At 42.4% G+C, this 17,959-nt stretch overlaps 1 protein-coding gene across 2 annotated transcripts; it reads left to right on the top strand.

Moving 5' to 3' along the window:
• The first annotated feature begins 597 nt into the window (after positions 1 to 597).
• Positions 598 to 17,850, top strand: LOC116330221 (gap junction delta-2 protein-like). 2 transcript variants are annotated; one of them, XM_039618083.1, is made up of 3 exons: positions 598 to 1,775; positions 3,423 to 3,479; positions 15,472 to 17,850. In XM_039618083.1, exons 1-3 carry the CDS (start codon positions 1,705 to 1,707, stop codon positions 16,334 to 16,336), a joined length of 993 nt encoding a protein of 330 aa, XP_039474017.1. In that variant the 5' UTR covers positions 598 to 1,704; the 3' UTR covers positions 16,337 to 17,850. The 2 variants fall into 2 exon arrangements, with proteins under 2 accessions (XP_039474017.1, XP_031608322.1); XM_031752462.2 differs by lacking the exon at positions 3,423 to 3,479.
• Positions 17,851 to 17,959: the final 109 nt, after the last annotated feature.

Raw genomic sequence — 17,959 nt, forward strand, 5'->3', positions numbered from 1 at the left:
ATTCTCCTGTAATCCTCCTCCTGGAATCATGAGGTTAGATGATGAGGGGGGGGGGGGGGGTGAACCAGGAAGAGAGCATTTGAAGTGAAGGGAAACACCGTCGAGCTTCCAGACTGGAACAAAGAACTGCAATGAACACAGGGCAGGAGGCACAGTTAGATCACAACTCCGTCTTTTCTGTGCAACATCAGGCAGGAACAGGCACAGCAGTACAGTGGGAGGCATTCTTGCAAGCATAACCGAAGCAGAGATCAGAGTAGCAATCCAAGCACATTTACAAGAGGAGGCAGGGAAGGAGGGAGGGCGAGAAGGAGGGATGAGAGAGAGCAGATCTATGAAAGGAGGAGGAGGGGTGTTGCATGCTCACAGAGTGTGACAGAGATAGAGCGATGAACGAGGCTGAGACACAGAGAGAGAGAGAGGGAGAGAGGGGAGAGCACAGAGCAGAGATGGGGACCGAACGCTGAGACAGAGGTAGTTGGCAGGACTCAGATCTGCAGAACAAACGTGAGGAAAAGGAGGAAGAGAGCGAAGGTGAAGGAGAGCAGGAGGGAGAGAGGCGGGAGGGAGGGGGGGTGCAAGATGATGGAGCCCAGAAATAGGTTTCTCAGGACAGCTTTTCATCCCTGCAAGACATGACTCTTGGTGTTGGACTGTGCTGAATTTTGCCAGGGGGACAACTCAGGACAACACAGGACAACACAGGACAGCAGGTCTGCAGCACATTGACTGGGTTCAGCCTCACTGGATGCAGCAAAGCAGCTGATTTATTACTGAGTGGCTGGGTGGCAGTGTGTTTGAGTGTGTGTCTCTGAGCGCGCGCGTGTGTGTGCATGTGTGTGTATGCAGGTTTTTATGGGTCCTTGTAGCACTCAGAGCTGTGGGAGCGACCATTCCTCCAGTCATGAAATGACATTCAGCAGGCAGGAGCTTTGTGTGCTGGCGTGGATCTGCAGTCCTCAGTAGGAAGTGCGAGAGTGGGATTCAGAGCTGTCATCGAGTGCAAGTGTGTGTGTGTGTTTACAGTGCCGTTTGCTGAGGTGAGCCAAGGAGGATCAGCTGTATGTGTTGTGTGTGTGTGTTTAGGTTGGAGTAGCAAGGGTGCAGCAAAGGCAAAGCTTCTACACAATGCAAGGACGATTGCAGAGGAGCACCGATGGCAGTGAGTGCAGCTAAAGTACAAGGAGTGCCCTGGGGGTAAGGTGGAGGACAAAGGCAGGGACAGAAGAAGGAGAGGGGAAGGAGAACAGAGGCAAGTGGAAAACAGAGGGTGATCATGGCTGTCATTCAGTGAGCTATAGCATATGCTGTAGCGCAGAGCGGAGTAGTGCGGCAGGGGGAGGACAAGCATCACTGCACAAGGGAGGGGGAGAGACTACGGGAGAGAAGGTGGGGGGAGTGGTGTGTGTGTGTGTGTGGTGGGGAGGCGATCAGCTCAGCACCTCTTCAGCACCTGGAAGAGGAGCAGAGCGGGACAGGCCCAGGAGAAGACACTCATTCATTCACGTGCACAGAGATTAACTGATAAGCGGCCAGGTCAACGTGTAGAGGTCAAAGGGAGCCGAGGTGTGACGGGGGTGGGTGGGTGGTTTGACTGTACTCTCTGCTGGTCCTGAGAGCAAGGCGAAGGAGTTCCCTGGAGGAAAGCGGGGTCAGGTCCCCAAGCCCTGTTTCTTCTGACCGTTCTGCCGCCTCTTCATCGCCATGGGAGAGTGGACGATTCTGGAGAGGCTGCTGGAGGCGGCTGTCCAGCAGCACTCTACTATGATCGGAAGGTAAGACATGGATTTAAGTGGGAACCTGGTGTTTTCTGGTTTTGTGTCTGCGGTTTTATGTCAACTGATGAGGTGGGATTTTTTTTCTTTCTTTCTTTCTTTTTTTGCACATTACATGCTGTTTTGTATGGATCTGTGGATGGCATCTGTACAGAGATTACCCTCCTCAAGGCTTGTCCCAGTGCTCTCCTCTGTTCCACTATCCCTCACAGTCCTCCCTGCCTTCCCCGTCCTTACTTCCTCCTTGCTCTCCTCACTCTTATCCTCCACACCCACTATTAGTTAAGGCAAAACCTAATTGCACATAGTCAGCAGCAGGCATTACGGTTAATTCAGAGAGGTTCCTATGTTTTTACTAGCTAATAGCCAAGCTATTGATAGATTATGCTTGATGCTGCTGGCCACAGACCAATAGGACAGAAGGAGGAGAGGGGAGTAGGAGTGAGAGGAGAGGAGAGCAGAGGTGCGGAAGATGAAAGGATGGTGAGCAAGCAGGTGTGGAGGAAGAATCAAAGGGGGAGTTAATGACTCTGAACTCTGAGTGATTTTATTTCCTAAAAAAAAAGTTAATCCAATTAGTTTTGACCAGCAGACATTGTCATACTTTGCGTGAGAGTGTTTCGTGGCGGAGAGTTGAACAGACGAGCTTTTAGTTTGATTAGCAGTGGAGACATGCCACGGAGACTTGCTGTAAAATTGGTGTGAAATACGTGCCCCACATGCGTGCCCCACATCATCTCTGTGTGATTAATTGATTGCAAAAGTGGAATTTTCCACCCAGTGAACACAATCCAAATGTCCCGCTTGGATGCTCATTTGGCAAAGTGAAGAGTCAACATGCTTCAGCCTGTGAAATCTGGATGTATATGTCGGCCATTTAAAAGATGCTTTGCTTTGGTAAAAACAAAAAGTAACAGTGAAGACTGTGATCGCCCTGCTGTGTTCATTAACTCAAACTCAACAAGGACATGGCCTAAACTTCTTTTTGCTCCAGTGGTCTTTTGTGTGAGTGTGTGTGTTTCTTGCCCCATGTAAGTTAAAGGACTGCAAATTGGCTCATGTGTTCATTGTCTGTGAATAAGCCAACATCCTCCAGTGGCACTGGAACTGCGTCAAAGTAACAGAGATGATGTGAGCTACACATTTATACCAAAATTTCAGCTGATCTGCAATTTGAAGCTAAGACAGAGATCTTCCTTCCAACCAAATCATTTCAGTCAACTAATTTCTATATTTTAAAAGTGCATTAACCAACAAATTCATGTAGTCCAGTCCTCATATGGAACAATAACCTGGACGCTGACTTGATTTAAAGATGCATTAAGCAATCTCACAGTCTTGTGAGTCCCTCCCATTGATGGCTTTGGAGTGCTGTTCTAGCACTGATAATCAACATCCCACTTGGAAGCCCTACGCAGCTTTCAGCTAGTTGTTTTGGTTTCTTTAAGTGGAAAAACCAAAACAATGCTGGTTTGAATGAATGTGGGCAGTCGCCCCCGGTACCAAAGCTAACTGCCCTGTGTAAAAAAAGCCAAAGGAACTGGTAAGCAAAGTTGGAGATTTAGCAAAAGAAAAAAAAAACAATTATGAGTTGGAAGAGCAAACAAGGGCTAAAACGCCAGTGAATATTGGAATTACATTCAACAGGTGGCCAGATAAAGGAGACCAAAGGGATGTCCGTGTTGCTCTGTTTCTGCTGGATATGTGAGTAGGCAACTGTTTGCTAACATGTTAGCCATAACACCTTGATAAGCTAGATGCTAACTGTTGTGAACTTGTTTTGGAGTCTTTCCGCCCCCTAGTGGTCAAAAATTACTTAATGCAGCTTTAAAATAACAGTTCTGGAAGCTGAATCAGTAAAATCCTGTGAGCACAGGGTACAAAGAATGCTGAAAATTAATCTCTGGATGATTCACGCCACCTACAGAGGCACAGAAGCAACTCTCAATTTGTCTGCTACCTCTTTCAGAAGTCATAAAGAGTATTCTCATGATGCAGTGGTTTTTTCTTATATGCATAGTTTGAGCTATTTGTTGATCATGCACTTCACTGGCTGAACACTAATAAAGGGTATCCTGAATACCAAAGATGTGTTTAGTAAATCGAGTGGTACAATTTAGAACAGGGCACTTTTTTGTGGGAGATGTGGTAGAGTTTACTATATTTATTTTCTGTTGTGTCAAACTGTCCAAAGACACGTGACATTGGATAGTTAAATGATAGTTAAAAAAAAAGCGCATCTCCATCATATAGTAGTATGAAATCCACAGCTATGTTCGACTCTGCTGAATACAGTGAAATGCTTTGTAAATGATCCCCGTGTGTTTGGCTTTCCTCAGAGTGTTTGTCCTACAAGGCTCTTTAGTTGACCCTAGAGCATTAGCTGTAACATTATCTGCTTCCCAGTGGCGGGGTTTCCTCCGTTTTTCTTCCATCTGCTATGTAAGCCAAGAAACCTTTGTTTTTGAGTCTTTCTGTACATTATTTGTAAGCATTTTTTGTTTTAGGCCCCGTACAGCTTCTTATTTTCTTTATGCCGATTTCGATTTTGTCCCTTTAGTTAGCATGTGTGCAGGATATCTGAAGATGTACAGGAAAACTCACAAGTACTTTGGACAGAGAGGCCGTGGACTAGCTTGTAGCAAGTTATTTTTAAGTGGTGATGTTGCTTTTCAACTATAGAAAGGAAAAGAAAACATTAGACATTCCTAGGTTATCTCAGCAGTAAGACAAAAACAACTAAAGATAATGCCTTGACTCCTAAACCTAAGCATGTGTCTGCATGGTCAGGAAATCAGTGACACTTAATAATTAAAAGACAAGAATGATGTTTCTGGATGTACCAGCAAGTTGGAGAATTGTTCACCACTGGCACAGTTTTGTGCTGTCAAGGTGCCTCCTAGATTGTTAACGCCAAACCCCACACTAAATTATGTGTGGAGTCAAAATTGTTGCACTGACCTCTATGGGTTGAAAGGTTCAAGTCTGTTGCACCACTGACCACAGCCAACAATGGTTGTTGGCTGTGGTCCATTGCACTCGTGAACACAACCGTGATGTAGTGTTGCACTGTTGTGCGTCGTGAAGTCCTGCACTTCACAGGGTGTGGCATGCAGCGACTGCTAGATGGCATCACAAGTAGGATGTTCAACCTGTGTGTCGTTACTTTGACAACGTTTGCATGTGTTCGCTTGCAGTTTTAACGGATGCGGTTCCAAAGCACAGAACAGTGACGTTTCGACATAACAGGTCTCCCCTGCATCCAAACTTTGGAACATGGTTGCATGTCAGTCATCTTTTTTTGAGTGCCGACACGAGGATGTAAATCCACCGTGAGACACCGTCAGCATTTTCAGATGTTTAGACTGTCTTTTTGAGCTACAATTAAGCAGTTTCTTAATTGTAGGTTTAAGCTAACCTATGCCCTGGCATAGGATAGATAATTAGCTCAGGATTACAGAAGAGTGTTTAAAATAGAAACGGACCAACTCTACACTGTGGCATAGGTTAGCTTAATTATGGTCTTTGATCGAGACAGACAAATTGAGAGTTGCTTCTGTGCCTCTGACTAACCACAGGTGCCTTGCATATTATGACTCATTCAGTTATTAATGTTGTGTATTGTGAAATTTTCATAAGCTTGACTTCTAACTGCACAATGTACAATGTGTGCATGGATAACCGATGACTGTACTCATGATAACATGGAAATGAAAATCATTGTCAAGGCTGCATTAATCCACCTCTATCCCAAACCAATTTTACTGTATATTTACAGTTATGATGACCCTGAAATCTTTTGCATTAGATAGTATAGTCAGTCTCAGTCTGTTAATTGTAACAAATTAATGACATTTCTGATAAGAATGGAGGTCAACACACAGACCTATATATCTATTTTCTGTACCTAATAAAGATATAACAAAATCTGCACTGAACACGTGATGTTTGTTAGCACTATCCTCTCCAACTTAAACATTCAGGCTCCAAAATTAGGAAAACTAAATTGTTATTTTATTCTTATGCCAATGGCACAGCTCTATTTGTGTACATTTGTGTAAAACATGACACTAGCAGCCTTGATAATGTTTATGGTTGTTTTCTATGCATATTAACTGACTTCTGGTTACAATTAAAACAATAATTCCCTTTTTTGTACATCTACAGCCTTCACAATAAAAATGTTACAGCAGTAATTTACTTTTTGTTTTATCCTATTGGTAATTCTTGCTGATCAGACGAGCATATGAACACCTCTTGTCTATACAATCTCATACAAATTAAGTTTTTAAGTAGGTGCGATAGACAAATAAATTACATGTCCATATAATACTGCAAACTGAATGTGGAGGGCATGCATCTAACACCTAGGCCCGTCATTTTCCCCAGTCCTTAATCTGTATACAAAAATCACATCATTACAATATATTTTAAAGCACACAACTACAGGCAATAAACAGTTTAATATTCACATACAGTAATACATTTTGTGTGTGTGTGTGTGTGTGTGTGTGTGTGTGTGTGTGTGTGTGTGTGTGTGTGTCACATGTGGTGCTCAAACCATTTGCAGATCACAGGTGTGAATGTTTGTGATGTCTACCGTGACAAAAATGCGTCCGACCGTGTGAAGATCAAGCCTTTGGGTGCGAGATTTATAACTTGCCTCTCCTTGACTGCAATGCTGTAGTGAGGTCAGCGCAAAAGATGAGCAGAAAAAAAAGAGAGGCAGAGATAATGGAGCACTAGAGTGATCCGAGGAAGATAAAATAATAAAGGTAACCGGATGGATAGAGAGAAGATGATGGGAGCTGTAGAGGCAGAACAAAAAAGCTGCAACGGATGGATGAGGGTGGGGGTGAGACAGAGGGAGGAAGAAAAGTTTTCCCTCTGCAGAGGTTTATCGCTCAGAATCTGTGTCAGAGATCCTTCATCTGAAGCTGCTGGCTGACCCGTCACACAATGTTGACAGTAATGTTCATGAAGCAGCTCTTTTAAATGTTCAGGCTGATTCTGAGATATAGTACATGCAAACGTCACTGTCTATGCTGTTAAAGCCACAAAAGTACATTTCCATAGATTACATTCTGTAAACTGCATTTCAATCAGATTAAGAGTTAGTTTACAAAGTGCTGTTTGCTGTTATCCATTTATGTACTTTTAGATTTCTGCATCTATTTACGCTTTATTTGTTTTTTCCTGATGGAGCTCTAAATGATCCATTATTCATCATCTATCACTCCCCACTTAAGCAGTATAAACCATAAAATCTTAATAAATCCTTCGTGCCTCTTGTTGCACGTTGCAACTGATGTCAAGTCATTCATTAAAAATGTATGCAGAGTTGACCAGCCTTTTAATGCAACAAAGTGGTGTATGAAATACACCTTGTTGCTCTGCAGTGCTGTTTATATGGCTGAAAGAAGCTGCACTTAGACAGGCAGCCCTGAAAGGTTTGACGTGACCGAACATATCTGCGTTCTTGTTTGTTGGCTCTAAAAGCAAGATGCACTCCTTGCCCCAAAGTTGTTCACTCCTGCAGTTTTCATGGCCATGTTCATTTCCTAAATGGGTCAGGATATCCACAAGAAGGAGGTACCCTACTTTGAGAAGGGCACCCTAGTTCTCCCAAAATAATCGGAGATGCAGGAATGCTCTGCGTGAATTGAGGACATCATCCCTTCTGACAGAATATACTTCATGTATCATTGATAACCATCTTCCTGGATAAGATTTATTCCGCTCGAGAAGGTTTTGTTGCAAAGCAAAACAATGGCGTCCATATTGCAGCATTAGACAGGATTAGTAATCCATCATCGTTCGCCAAGGAGCAGGACTGTCGTTCAAATTAAACCGTTTTCCTGCACATCTACAGTTGTCATTAGTTTATTTGTGCAGCAGTCCCTGATGTTGAATAAAATTGATTGCACGGTTTGCCACTAGCGCTGAGCTCAGCTTTCACTCAGCGCGGGCTGTTATTCATTTCAGCAACACATCAGCGGTGTGTGTAAGAGTTTTATCAGGCATGTAATGTTTCCCCTATGCATAGCCTAAATGTATATTTAATGACTTCCCACATGTAGTGATATTTTCTGATTCGATTCAGACAGCTTTTGTTAAACTTTTATGAATTGTGAACCTGTTACTAAACACCCAAACTCCCTTAAAGGAAGCATTGTGAAGATGGTGTGTTTAAAGTGACAAATGTAGTCCAGGAAAAATGTGCGCCAGAGACCGAAGTAATGACTAATGTAAACGCTTATTTCTTTTTCTTTAACAAAAACAAGGGCTGATTTAAAAGATGTGAAGTGAAGCATGCATGTATGTGGGCTGCAGTGAGATTTTAAAACTATTTGCAGTGTTCTAATTATTCCGTGTTTAAAATAAAGACAAACTTTAACTTCCTGGTGGGTAAATCCCAGCGGCAAAGATGTCTAACTAGAAATGTTTGACACCGACAACCTAACAAATCTATGAAACTATAATACAATATGTAAAGCTCCAAGCTAAAATAAAAGGAATAAATCAATCAAAAGAAATCAGCAGCCTATTCTACAGGTGGACAGATCGATCCCAATATCGATATTATCTATGCCAACCTTGGTATTGGTATTGGATCAATGCTAGCACGATAGGATCAATGCCTTGTTTCTATCCTAAGTTCAGTAGCCAATTGAATGTTGTTATCTATTGTATTCACAGCCTATGGCACATTTAAACAACAGAAGGTGAAAAGCTGAAAGGCGCGTTTCGTTGAGTTAACTAATTATTGTGGAAATTAGTTAATTAGTAAAAACAGTTAGAAAACAGTTAATTAGCAGTCACTGAAATGTGTTCAGAATTTGTAAAATTGATGATGATTCATCTCATAAATGACGCCACTGCTCTCCCCTCCATATGCTGTCTTTACAGGTTAAAAGTATCAGTATCAGTATTGGTATCAGCAGTATTGGTCCTGTGTTGATCTGGCATCAGCTCGATACCAAAGTTTGCAGTATCACACACCACTAGCCTAATCACAAACTTAGCCATCAGCTAGTGAAGGTTTAAAATATGGACAGAGTTAGGAGGCGGGCATGGCTGAGTGGGAGAGACATGATATAAGCGTTCACCTTGCACAGCGAGCGAGGGTGCTATCGTGTTATATAGTGGGAAAAGTCATTTTACAGGAGCCAACCACGTCACTAGAGTCTGACTGTCTTTAATGGCACAATTCATGCCTGATGCACACAGTGCAGGTTTAGGAAAGACAAGACGCAGTTTGAGGCAGCAATGACATAAATCCTCATTAATAACAAATACACTTCCCTCAGTTGAAATAAGAAATGAAAACACACATTAGAAGGAAGTTAGGGACGTTCATTAATGTGCAGATTGAATCATAGATTACTGTGATACGTAATGACAGTACTCTACTATAGTAAGCCACTTGATTTGGAAAGCAACCATCATGTTAGTGTGCTCTAACTTTCAGAAAGGACAACTGGTTAGAATTTAAATAATCTGCCAGAAAAGCCATGAGGCGGGAACATATGCAAACACAAATATTATAGTCAGGTTATTGTATGCAACTCTAATCCAATGTTTAAGCGAACAAAAGCTCGCACGTTGTGATGAACAAAGCATCTGAATTCACAAAGTGTTTTTATGGTCTTTCAGTAACTTCCAGTAATTAGCCTGTGATTAGAAGCTTTTACAGCAACTATCACTAATGTAGCTCTGTGTTTGCTGGTTTTATAACTAGCAAGTTATATATCAGAAGTGCTTTTCCAGCCTCTCTCCACGAGGCTAAAACTCCATTAATACTTTTTAGAGAGAAACTTGCTACATACAATTTTACTAAAAGCCTTACAATTAAATCTTTGCAACCCAACACACAATCTAACCAGCGCTGACAAGCAGCAAAGGTTCTGTTTACTGAGCTTATGTAGAGGCTACATTTTAGCAGTGCAGATATTTTCATAAAAAAGTAACCATTCTAGACACTTACTAAGATTTTAAACAGCCAGATGAAATGCATGCATAAAAATTAAGGTTAAATATGCTACTCTGGGAAAACTTGTGAGTGCTGTTTGAAATATTAGGGACAAAAACTTCTAATAATTTGTTACTTTTCAGCACCAGATTTATATGCTTAAGAAGATATCCTCTGAACACAAACATGCAATGCAACCACATGAGGCAGCTCATTTTTTTCTGCAGCAAGACTTAAAGGTTCTGGCACTAAAACATATTAGAGAGACAGAGCAGAGCTGATGCATTCTGGGAACTATCAAAATTAAAAAGGGGTCTTATGCAACGTCCTGAACAAATACCATTTAAAGTATGAGACCAATTTCCTATGATGGAGAAGTCTCGCTATTTTGGGTAGGTCTGAAAAGGTCAGGCTCGGTGACGCAGTGATGTTTCTTGTTTTTATCAAGGATATCTTTGACTACTTGTTATCTAGTTTGGGAGAAACTTGTGTGAAGCTTCAGAGCTGCGTAAACTTAGCTGCACTAACCTGTAATCATCTCTTTTCTTCTCAATATCAAGCATTTCATTAATAAATATATAAAAAAAATGTCTCCTGTAACTCCTTTATCCACTGTAACCAGACTTCCATAACAGTGATGCTGAGTCATTTGCCCAGATTAAGTCACCCTTGTGTATTTATTTACCAAAAATGTCGATATTTTTCAATTCAATTTCCATTTAATTCAATTTTATTTACACAGCACCAAGTCACAACATCAAAATCGCCTCAAGGGGCTTTATATTGTAAGGTAGACCCTACAATAATACATACAGAGAAAAAAGAATCATATGACCCCCTATGAGCAAGCACTTTGGCGACAGTGGGAAGGAAAAACTCCCCTTTAACAGGAAGAAACCTCTGGCAGAACCAGGCTCAGGGAGGGGCGGGGCCATCTGTACAAAAATGTATTACAGGATTAAAATGGGAGACTTGATGTGTGTAAAATCCCATCATTACTCCAAATACTGTACTGGATAGCCAAGATGTTATATATATATGGAATCTTCTGAAATCGTATATTGATGTGATCAGCAAAACGTGCTGGTTCGGGATAGACAAAGAAATGCTGATGCCATTCATTTAGCTTTCAAGTTATTTTAGATAGAAACACTTCTGCATAATGTTTGCCGCCGCTAGCTTGAGTCGAGATGAAAGGGTAATTTTAGATGACATAAAGACAAATGGGATAGAGGAAAGCTGCATCTGGTGTGCTCTGCATTATCATCGCGCATGGTTAGGCCACGCGACAGAAACGCTGTGTGTAGGAATTTCTTCCCCCAGCTTTCTTTGAGTGGCGTGAAGTAGTTTGGCATAAAATACAAATACCCATCATAAACCATTCTAAGGCATATTTCTCAAGCGCAGCTATAATGGTTTTGCTATGAAGATTGAGATCTCGCTGTTGTCTGCTAGCTGAGGTATAATTGGCACAGATACCTGTAGAGTCTCCCCCAATTAACTTTCCTGTTTCCTCCGTTATTCCTGCAAAACAGCTGGAGGCCATTTCCCTCTGAGATGTTGAATGAGCAAGTGATATAATTACATTTCTGCCCATGTTGACTCCGAGTCGTGGCACAGTGGAAACTAGCAGGATGAAAAAGCTGTTATGGTTTGAGTCTGACATCGCTAAACTTGGGCTGATTTTTAAAAACCGTTTCTGTTTCACACTCGCAGTAACGTTTTTCAAGACAGCGGGAATAAGAGAACCATTGCAGCTCAAGTTTAGCTTATATTACCGTATTCGTCACGCTGATTCGTAGTTGCACTTCAGGCATTCGTGCACATCTGCCTGATATGTGGGCAAGACCTTAAACCATTAAAACACTTTAAGAAAGGAGCAGTGATGAGGGGCGGGTGGATAGAAATGTCTGCACTCTGATAATTAAGCTGTCTAATTTCAAGGCCCGGTAAGGTCTTTATTCATTATGTGCTGCCATCAGCAATCATTGGAGCCTTTTATTGAGAGTGTATGGGCGGTTGGAATATTTTTATCCAGGTTTCTTCACAGATAACTGCACTTATCCAGCGCTTCAGAGGCCAGTCTGTGCACCTTCATATATTAACAGTTACTTTCTTATATTCACAATCTATGTATGAAAGCAAGTGTAGGTTTTCTGGTGCGTCTGTGCTTGTGGGCCTCTGTTCTCCCTGGAGGCTGGCGACAGCAGCTGCTGCATGAATGAACGTGTGTGTGTGTGTTAAAGCCTCTGGGAAAGACAGAGCTTGCATGTCCAACCGACACACCAGCTGATGAGCACCTAACATTACACTGCACACACAATCTTACAGGTCAATCAGCTGCCTGAGGATCACTTTGAAGGTTAACGCAACAAAATACCACCTCATTATCTTTACTTCCTCCTATTTCTGTCCCTCTAGACATAAACGTTAACATGCCCATGAGCTGCTGTTTGTCTCTGCGCTTTATGAAAATGTCAGCTGTCAGTGGTGCAGCCCAAGAAAGCAGATATTAAAAAAGAAGATCCAGACGTGAACGCGACCAACAGACGCAGAAGGATTGACTTTCTTCTAAATCTTATCAAATCTCCCGGACAGTGGTAGGGATTTAGAAGGTCTCTAAAAATGTAATGATTAGTCGTAGCTTTAGCCGGGTCCTCCGGGAAGCAGGATGCTAAATTAGGTGACGAGTGGGGGCTGATGTGGGAGACAATTTAGCAGCCATTTAAGAAACTTTTGGTGACAGGAACCATGCTGTGATATGTCGTAATGCCTGAATCTTTTTCATGCCCACTTATATGAATCAACTCTTCAAGTATTTTAATATTCTGCCCCATGGGTTTGAGACACTAAAACTTCTGACATCTTTTTCATTATTCATGATTGTTATTGAATATTCTGCAGGTTCAGGCCTTCGGGCTGCCCCAATCTTCCCCTAGTTACTGTATTGGCTAGTTATGCTGCAGGACTTAAAGCACTGATGTTTGCAGACAACTTTCGGGCGCTGCTTTCTGCTAATGCAGCAATCTGCCCCATGCTGATTATCCCGTTATCCAGCAGTAGAGCTCACACATAAACCACCACACACAAACAAACACACACAGCACTCAATACAGGGAACGCCTTGGGATTTTTTTTTAATGACAAAAAAAGCAGAAGTAATGACTGGATTTTTAAATGACTGCAATGCTGCGCTAAGGAATGCCCATAGGTACACTGGAATGTTCTTACTTGAACAAACTCTGAAGAGCACAAGAAAACTGCAAGTCCTTATCGCTCTAACATGTTTAGGAAAAAAAGCACAGTCTTTTCGTTTAGATGGTGATGACTACAGACAAATACATACTCACCTATGTCGATGTAATGAAAGACTGGTATAGAGTGCTATTTAAAATTTTTGTCAACAGATCTGGATTTGGTCCATCACTGAAAAAGCTGTTACAATCATGAACACATGACAGCATAGTGGAGTCCTCTTACCTTCAGTCTGAGGACAGTCTGAACTAAGAATATTTCAGTTCAACATTAAAAAACATGTCGCCTATGAGTCTGTGGCATTACACATAGATGTTGACAGCAGGCAGATTTAGTGGCATTAAATTGTAATTATGACATAGTAATTATCACTGGGCAGAGAAGCAGCCATTGTCTTTTATTACCTTGATTAGAAAATCAAGGTATAATGCAGAAAAGCTGCTCTCGAGCCTCTTGCATGGTTTTAAATCAGCATCCAGCACTGCAGATTCTCACACTGACACTGACCTAGAGTTAGTCATATATCCTCTATCTTTTAAACAAATATTTGCATACAGACGAGCTGTGTCGACCACAGATCTCCATCCCTGTGAGCAGAATGCGTCAAATCTTCCTGTGGTGCAGAGAACCATCAATATCATTCATTCAGACATATCGACTGCTGTCAAACCACCAGTGAGCCCGTACACATCAGGCTCACCGCAAAGGAGCAGATGGTGACAGATGTCTTAATGTGAATGACACACAGGACCAGATTTGAACTTCTGAAAGTCCAAAGATGCGGGGGAGCTTTATTCTGCTTGGTTTTTAAGCACGACGGAAGTCAGTGTAGCGTGCACGCTCGCAGCTGCTCTGAGCTCAGGCGACTGTGAGTCTTTGCCATTTTGCACAAGTCATACACATGGCTGACTCTTCCTCTTTGTGTCTGTGTCCTCGTGCCTGTCTTCCTCGCACAAAAAACACACACAGGCATGCATTCGCAGGTGGAGCAGCGATAATCCTGCAGCAAGGCACTGCTCTATTTTAAGTCTGTTTCATGCTAACGCATGTTCCCCTGGTGTACCTCTTACCTTCACCCGTCTTTCCCTTGGCTTTAGCAACTTGTCTCCTCTTTCACATCATTCAAACAAATGTATTTTTTTGACTTGTCGGATATTTCTAACAACTGTAGGCTATTTTTTCCCTCCGTACTGGGTGTCTATACAACCATCCTCTGCAGGTTGCTGTGGTTACTGGTCACTGAAGGTCGGTAGGCATTATGAGCCCTCATTAAAAGATAAAGTATGGAGTCTCATTTTATAGCAAACAAGTTAGGATGCACGTGCATATTTAAAATGCAACAAAATCCCATTACTTTGGCTATTGTCCTATGTAGCTGCCTTTCACTTCAGGGCCAGCTCCCATCTATCTCTATCCCTTTACTTGCTGTCTGTGGCCCCCTCTTGTGCTTGGATACAAGAGTGTGCTAAGCAACTGGCTCTTCCACACAGGGAGCATTCACATCCACGGCTGTGGCATAAATACCAGGGAGCTCAATGATGTGCAGGCTTTCCTCGCTCATTAGAAAGAGCTGACACTGCAGCCCTAAAGCCAGAGTCCTCCTCCGCAGTGCCCATACTGGATCGACACCATGAAAATAACAGAACAGCTGTACTGCTCTCTAGATCCACCGGTCCCTGGACACAGCTTTCTATAACTGCAGCAAAGCACTAATGATGCTCAATGGGAAGTCCTTGCAGTTTTTAGCAAATGCCACCTCCTCGGGAGAGCAGCTCCCTATAGTTGAGGCAACTCGTTCTTTTGTATGTGAGCTCTTTAAATAGCTACACATCTAAAAGCTTTGCAACTGTGACAGTTGTTGCCCCCTAATATGGCGCATGCTTCTTTCCTCACTTGGGAGTCAACAATGAAACAGAAGGAGGTTATTTATACAGCAATATACTATTCAGTTGCTTTGCAACAGAGATATTTTGGTAGGTTCGATAAAAGCTAATTAACATTAGGGGAAATATGCTAACATGCGAGACTGATTCTTAAATGAGTGAGTGTCTATCGTAGCTGTTGTCATTCAGTTCCGTTTCAGTCCAGCAGTGAAAATGAGTGTGAAATCACCTTTATCTTATGATTAGTGACCTGAGGTGTGCATGCTATCTAGAGCACAGCTCCATCATCCCAGGGTATTGTTTATCACGGCAGCTGCGCACAAGCACACAAATACGCGTGCACACGCACACACATGCAAAGTGAATGTAGTGTCACTGTCCCTTTAATTTTCAGAAACGCATATTCAAAAAAATCAAAACCACTATTGTCGACAGCACCTATTCACCATTAACTTTATACCGACTCAATCATACAGTCATGCCCACATATAATGTTCCTTTGTGGATTTGCTCCTCATTAACTGATGCTGTCTTTCTCTTGTTTCACCACCTCCCCTTCCTGCCCTCTCTCCTTCTGTCTCTGCAGGATCCTGCTGACAGTGGTGGTGATTTTCCGTATCTTAATAGTTGGCATAGTGGGGGAGAAGGTGTATGAGGACGAGCAAATCATGTTCATTTGTAACACCATGCAGCCCGGCTGCAACCAGGCTTGTTATGACAAGGCATTCCCGATCTCGCACATCCGCTACTGGGTTTTTCAGATAATCCTGGTGTGCACGCCAAGCCTGTGCTTCATCACCTATTCTGTCCATCAGTCGGCCAAAGCACGTGATCGAAGCTACTCTCTGCTGCATCCTTACATGGATCACCATGGTCATGGCCACCACGGTCGCCACCATGACCACCACTCTCGTAAGCTTCATGCCCGAAACATCAACGGCATCCTGGTGCACCCCGACAGTAGTAAGGAGGATCATGACTGCTTGGAGGTCAAGGAGATCCCTAACGGACCCCGGGGACTCCCTCCAGCTCACAAGAGCTCTAAAGTGCGACGGCAAGAAGGCATCTCCCGTTTCTACGTCATCCAGGTTGTGTTCCGCAATGCGCTAGAGATCGGCTTCTTGGCGGGCCAGTATTTCCTGTACGGCTTCAACGTGCCGGGGATGTTTGAGTGCGATCGCTACCCATGTGTGAAGGAGGTGGAGTGTTACGTGTCCCGTCCCACAGAAAAGACTGTGTTTTTGGTCTTTATGTTTGCAGTTAGTGGCATATGTGTGCTACTTAACCTGGCAGAGCTCAACCACCTTGGCTGGAGGAAGATAAAAACGGCCATCAGAGGGGTGCAGGCCCGGAGAAAGTCCATCTGTGAAGTGCGCAAGAAGGATGTTTCACACATGTCCCAAGCCCCAAACCTGGGCAGGACCCAGTCTAGTGAGTCAGCCTACGTCTGACAGAGGCTTCTCTGCCTGGGGGCTCAAAGACCTTTTAAATATTGGAGAAGAGCTTTTCCCTGGCCGCAGACCACCCATCAGTAGGCACAAAACTGACAACTGCATTATTATTCAGGAGCACAGATGGACTCTGTGTAGTGACGATAAACCATTACTTCACCAAGTAGAGTTTTTGACACTTTGAAACTAAAAAGGTAACTGTGTTGCTGTAACGTTGAGAGCTCTGCTCTGCCTAGGTGACACTAGGTGCCTTCACAGAACCCAACTGACAAAACTGAGCAATTACAAATAATATTAATAGACTGTAGGTTTAAAGGTTGTGTGAGGTTGAATTATCTGAAGTTCTTCATTATTTGCCTTTGCTGTAGCTTAGAAATCCTCTCATTTTCCAATTATGTGTGCATATGCAAGAGCTTAAGCGCGTGCATGCATATGCATGTGTGGGGGGAAAAAGCCAATCTCTGACTCAAGTCAGGAAAATTGAATGCTAAACTAATCTGAGCTACTGAGAGAAAAATAATGTCCACGCTGTTAAAACCACACAGTGGACAAACAAGCACCTTTTGAACAACACAAAATGATTAGCACTAAAATGTTTAGTAAACTGGAACACATCGTTTATTGTATCAGACTCTTTTCCTAAAATTTCTCACAAATCTCCATATTCTTCACCGCATTAGGTGCCAAACAGACTGCAGACTCACATCACCTGAGAGCTTCTGTTCAAAATGGGACACAGGGTGCACTGGAGATGAGGTAGATTACTTTCCAACACTGTGTCAATGCACCACAATGCTCCCAGTGCCTGCAAGGCACTGTTTACGTTCACAAAAAAAAAGAAAAAAAAAATCAAGAAAAGTGTGCCAGTGTTTGCACTTTGGCTTGTAAAATGTTATTGCTGTTGAAAGCTTATGAATGGAATTACACACTTTAAACAGGAAAAGTATTGTAGTCACAAATATTTTAACATGTAACCTCAAGCTTTTTTTCACAAGCTGATTTGGTGCCATATTTCAAAGTTACTGTACATAGATGAAATGTTATAATTACACTTAGTGTTTTCACTATGCGGTAGAGATAGGCTGTACTTGGGTGGGGGAATAGGGGCTTGGTTGGTTATGAAAATTAATCATAGATTGCCGGCTTTAATGAGATGTATTAATAATGTGCTCTTTGTAATGCCTTTACCCTCTGATGGAGACTGTATGTTCCAAGAAGTGACTTCCCTCTATGGACTCTGAAAAAGGCATGTAACTGAAGCATTATTAGAATGGATCGATTATGAGATGTAACTTCAAAAAAGAGACTGTTTAATTTATTTGCATCCTGCTCCTGTGAAACGTAATACTCAGCATGCATGAAGATGAAAACTATAAAGAGATATGAGCATAGAATCTCGTTATGGGAATAATGAAAGCAAATACCTGAAAGGCGCCACAACTGCAGCAATAACAATAATAATAATAATATCTAGTATGTGACAAAAAATATGTGAATAAATCATTATGCAGTGATTTTGGCTGTGCTTTGTTTAACAAAGATGTGATAATTACTATGCACTGTTGCCTTTCTACTTTTGTTGTGAGGTGTTAGCTGATAGATAACAGTCACGCAGGTACACCA

Source organism: Oreochromis aureus, linkage group 10, assembly GCF_013358895.1.
Source record: "Oreochromis aureus strain Israel breed Guangdong linkage group 10, ZZ_aureus, whole genome shotgun sequence".
Classification (NCBI taxonomy): domain Eukaryota; kingdom Metazoa; phylum Chordata; class Actinopteri; order Cichliformes; family Cichlidae; genus Oreochromis; species Oreochromis aureus.

Bases quoted from the DNA above. Each gene is read 5' to 3' on its own strand.
- LOC116330221 (XM_039618083.1), top strand. From the start codon at position 1,705: ATGGGAGAGTGGACGATTCTGGAGAGGCTGCTGGAGGCGGCTGTCCAG. The intron at 1,776-3,422 runs GTAAGACATGGA...TACATTCAACAG, and splicing joins CACTCTACTATGATCGGAAG to GTGGCCAGATAAAGGAGACC. The intron at 3,480-15,471 runs GTGAGTAGGCAA...CTGTCTCTGCAG, and splicing joins GCTCTGTTTCTGCTGGATAT to GATCCTGCTGACAGTGGTGG.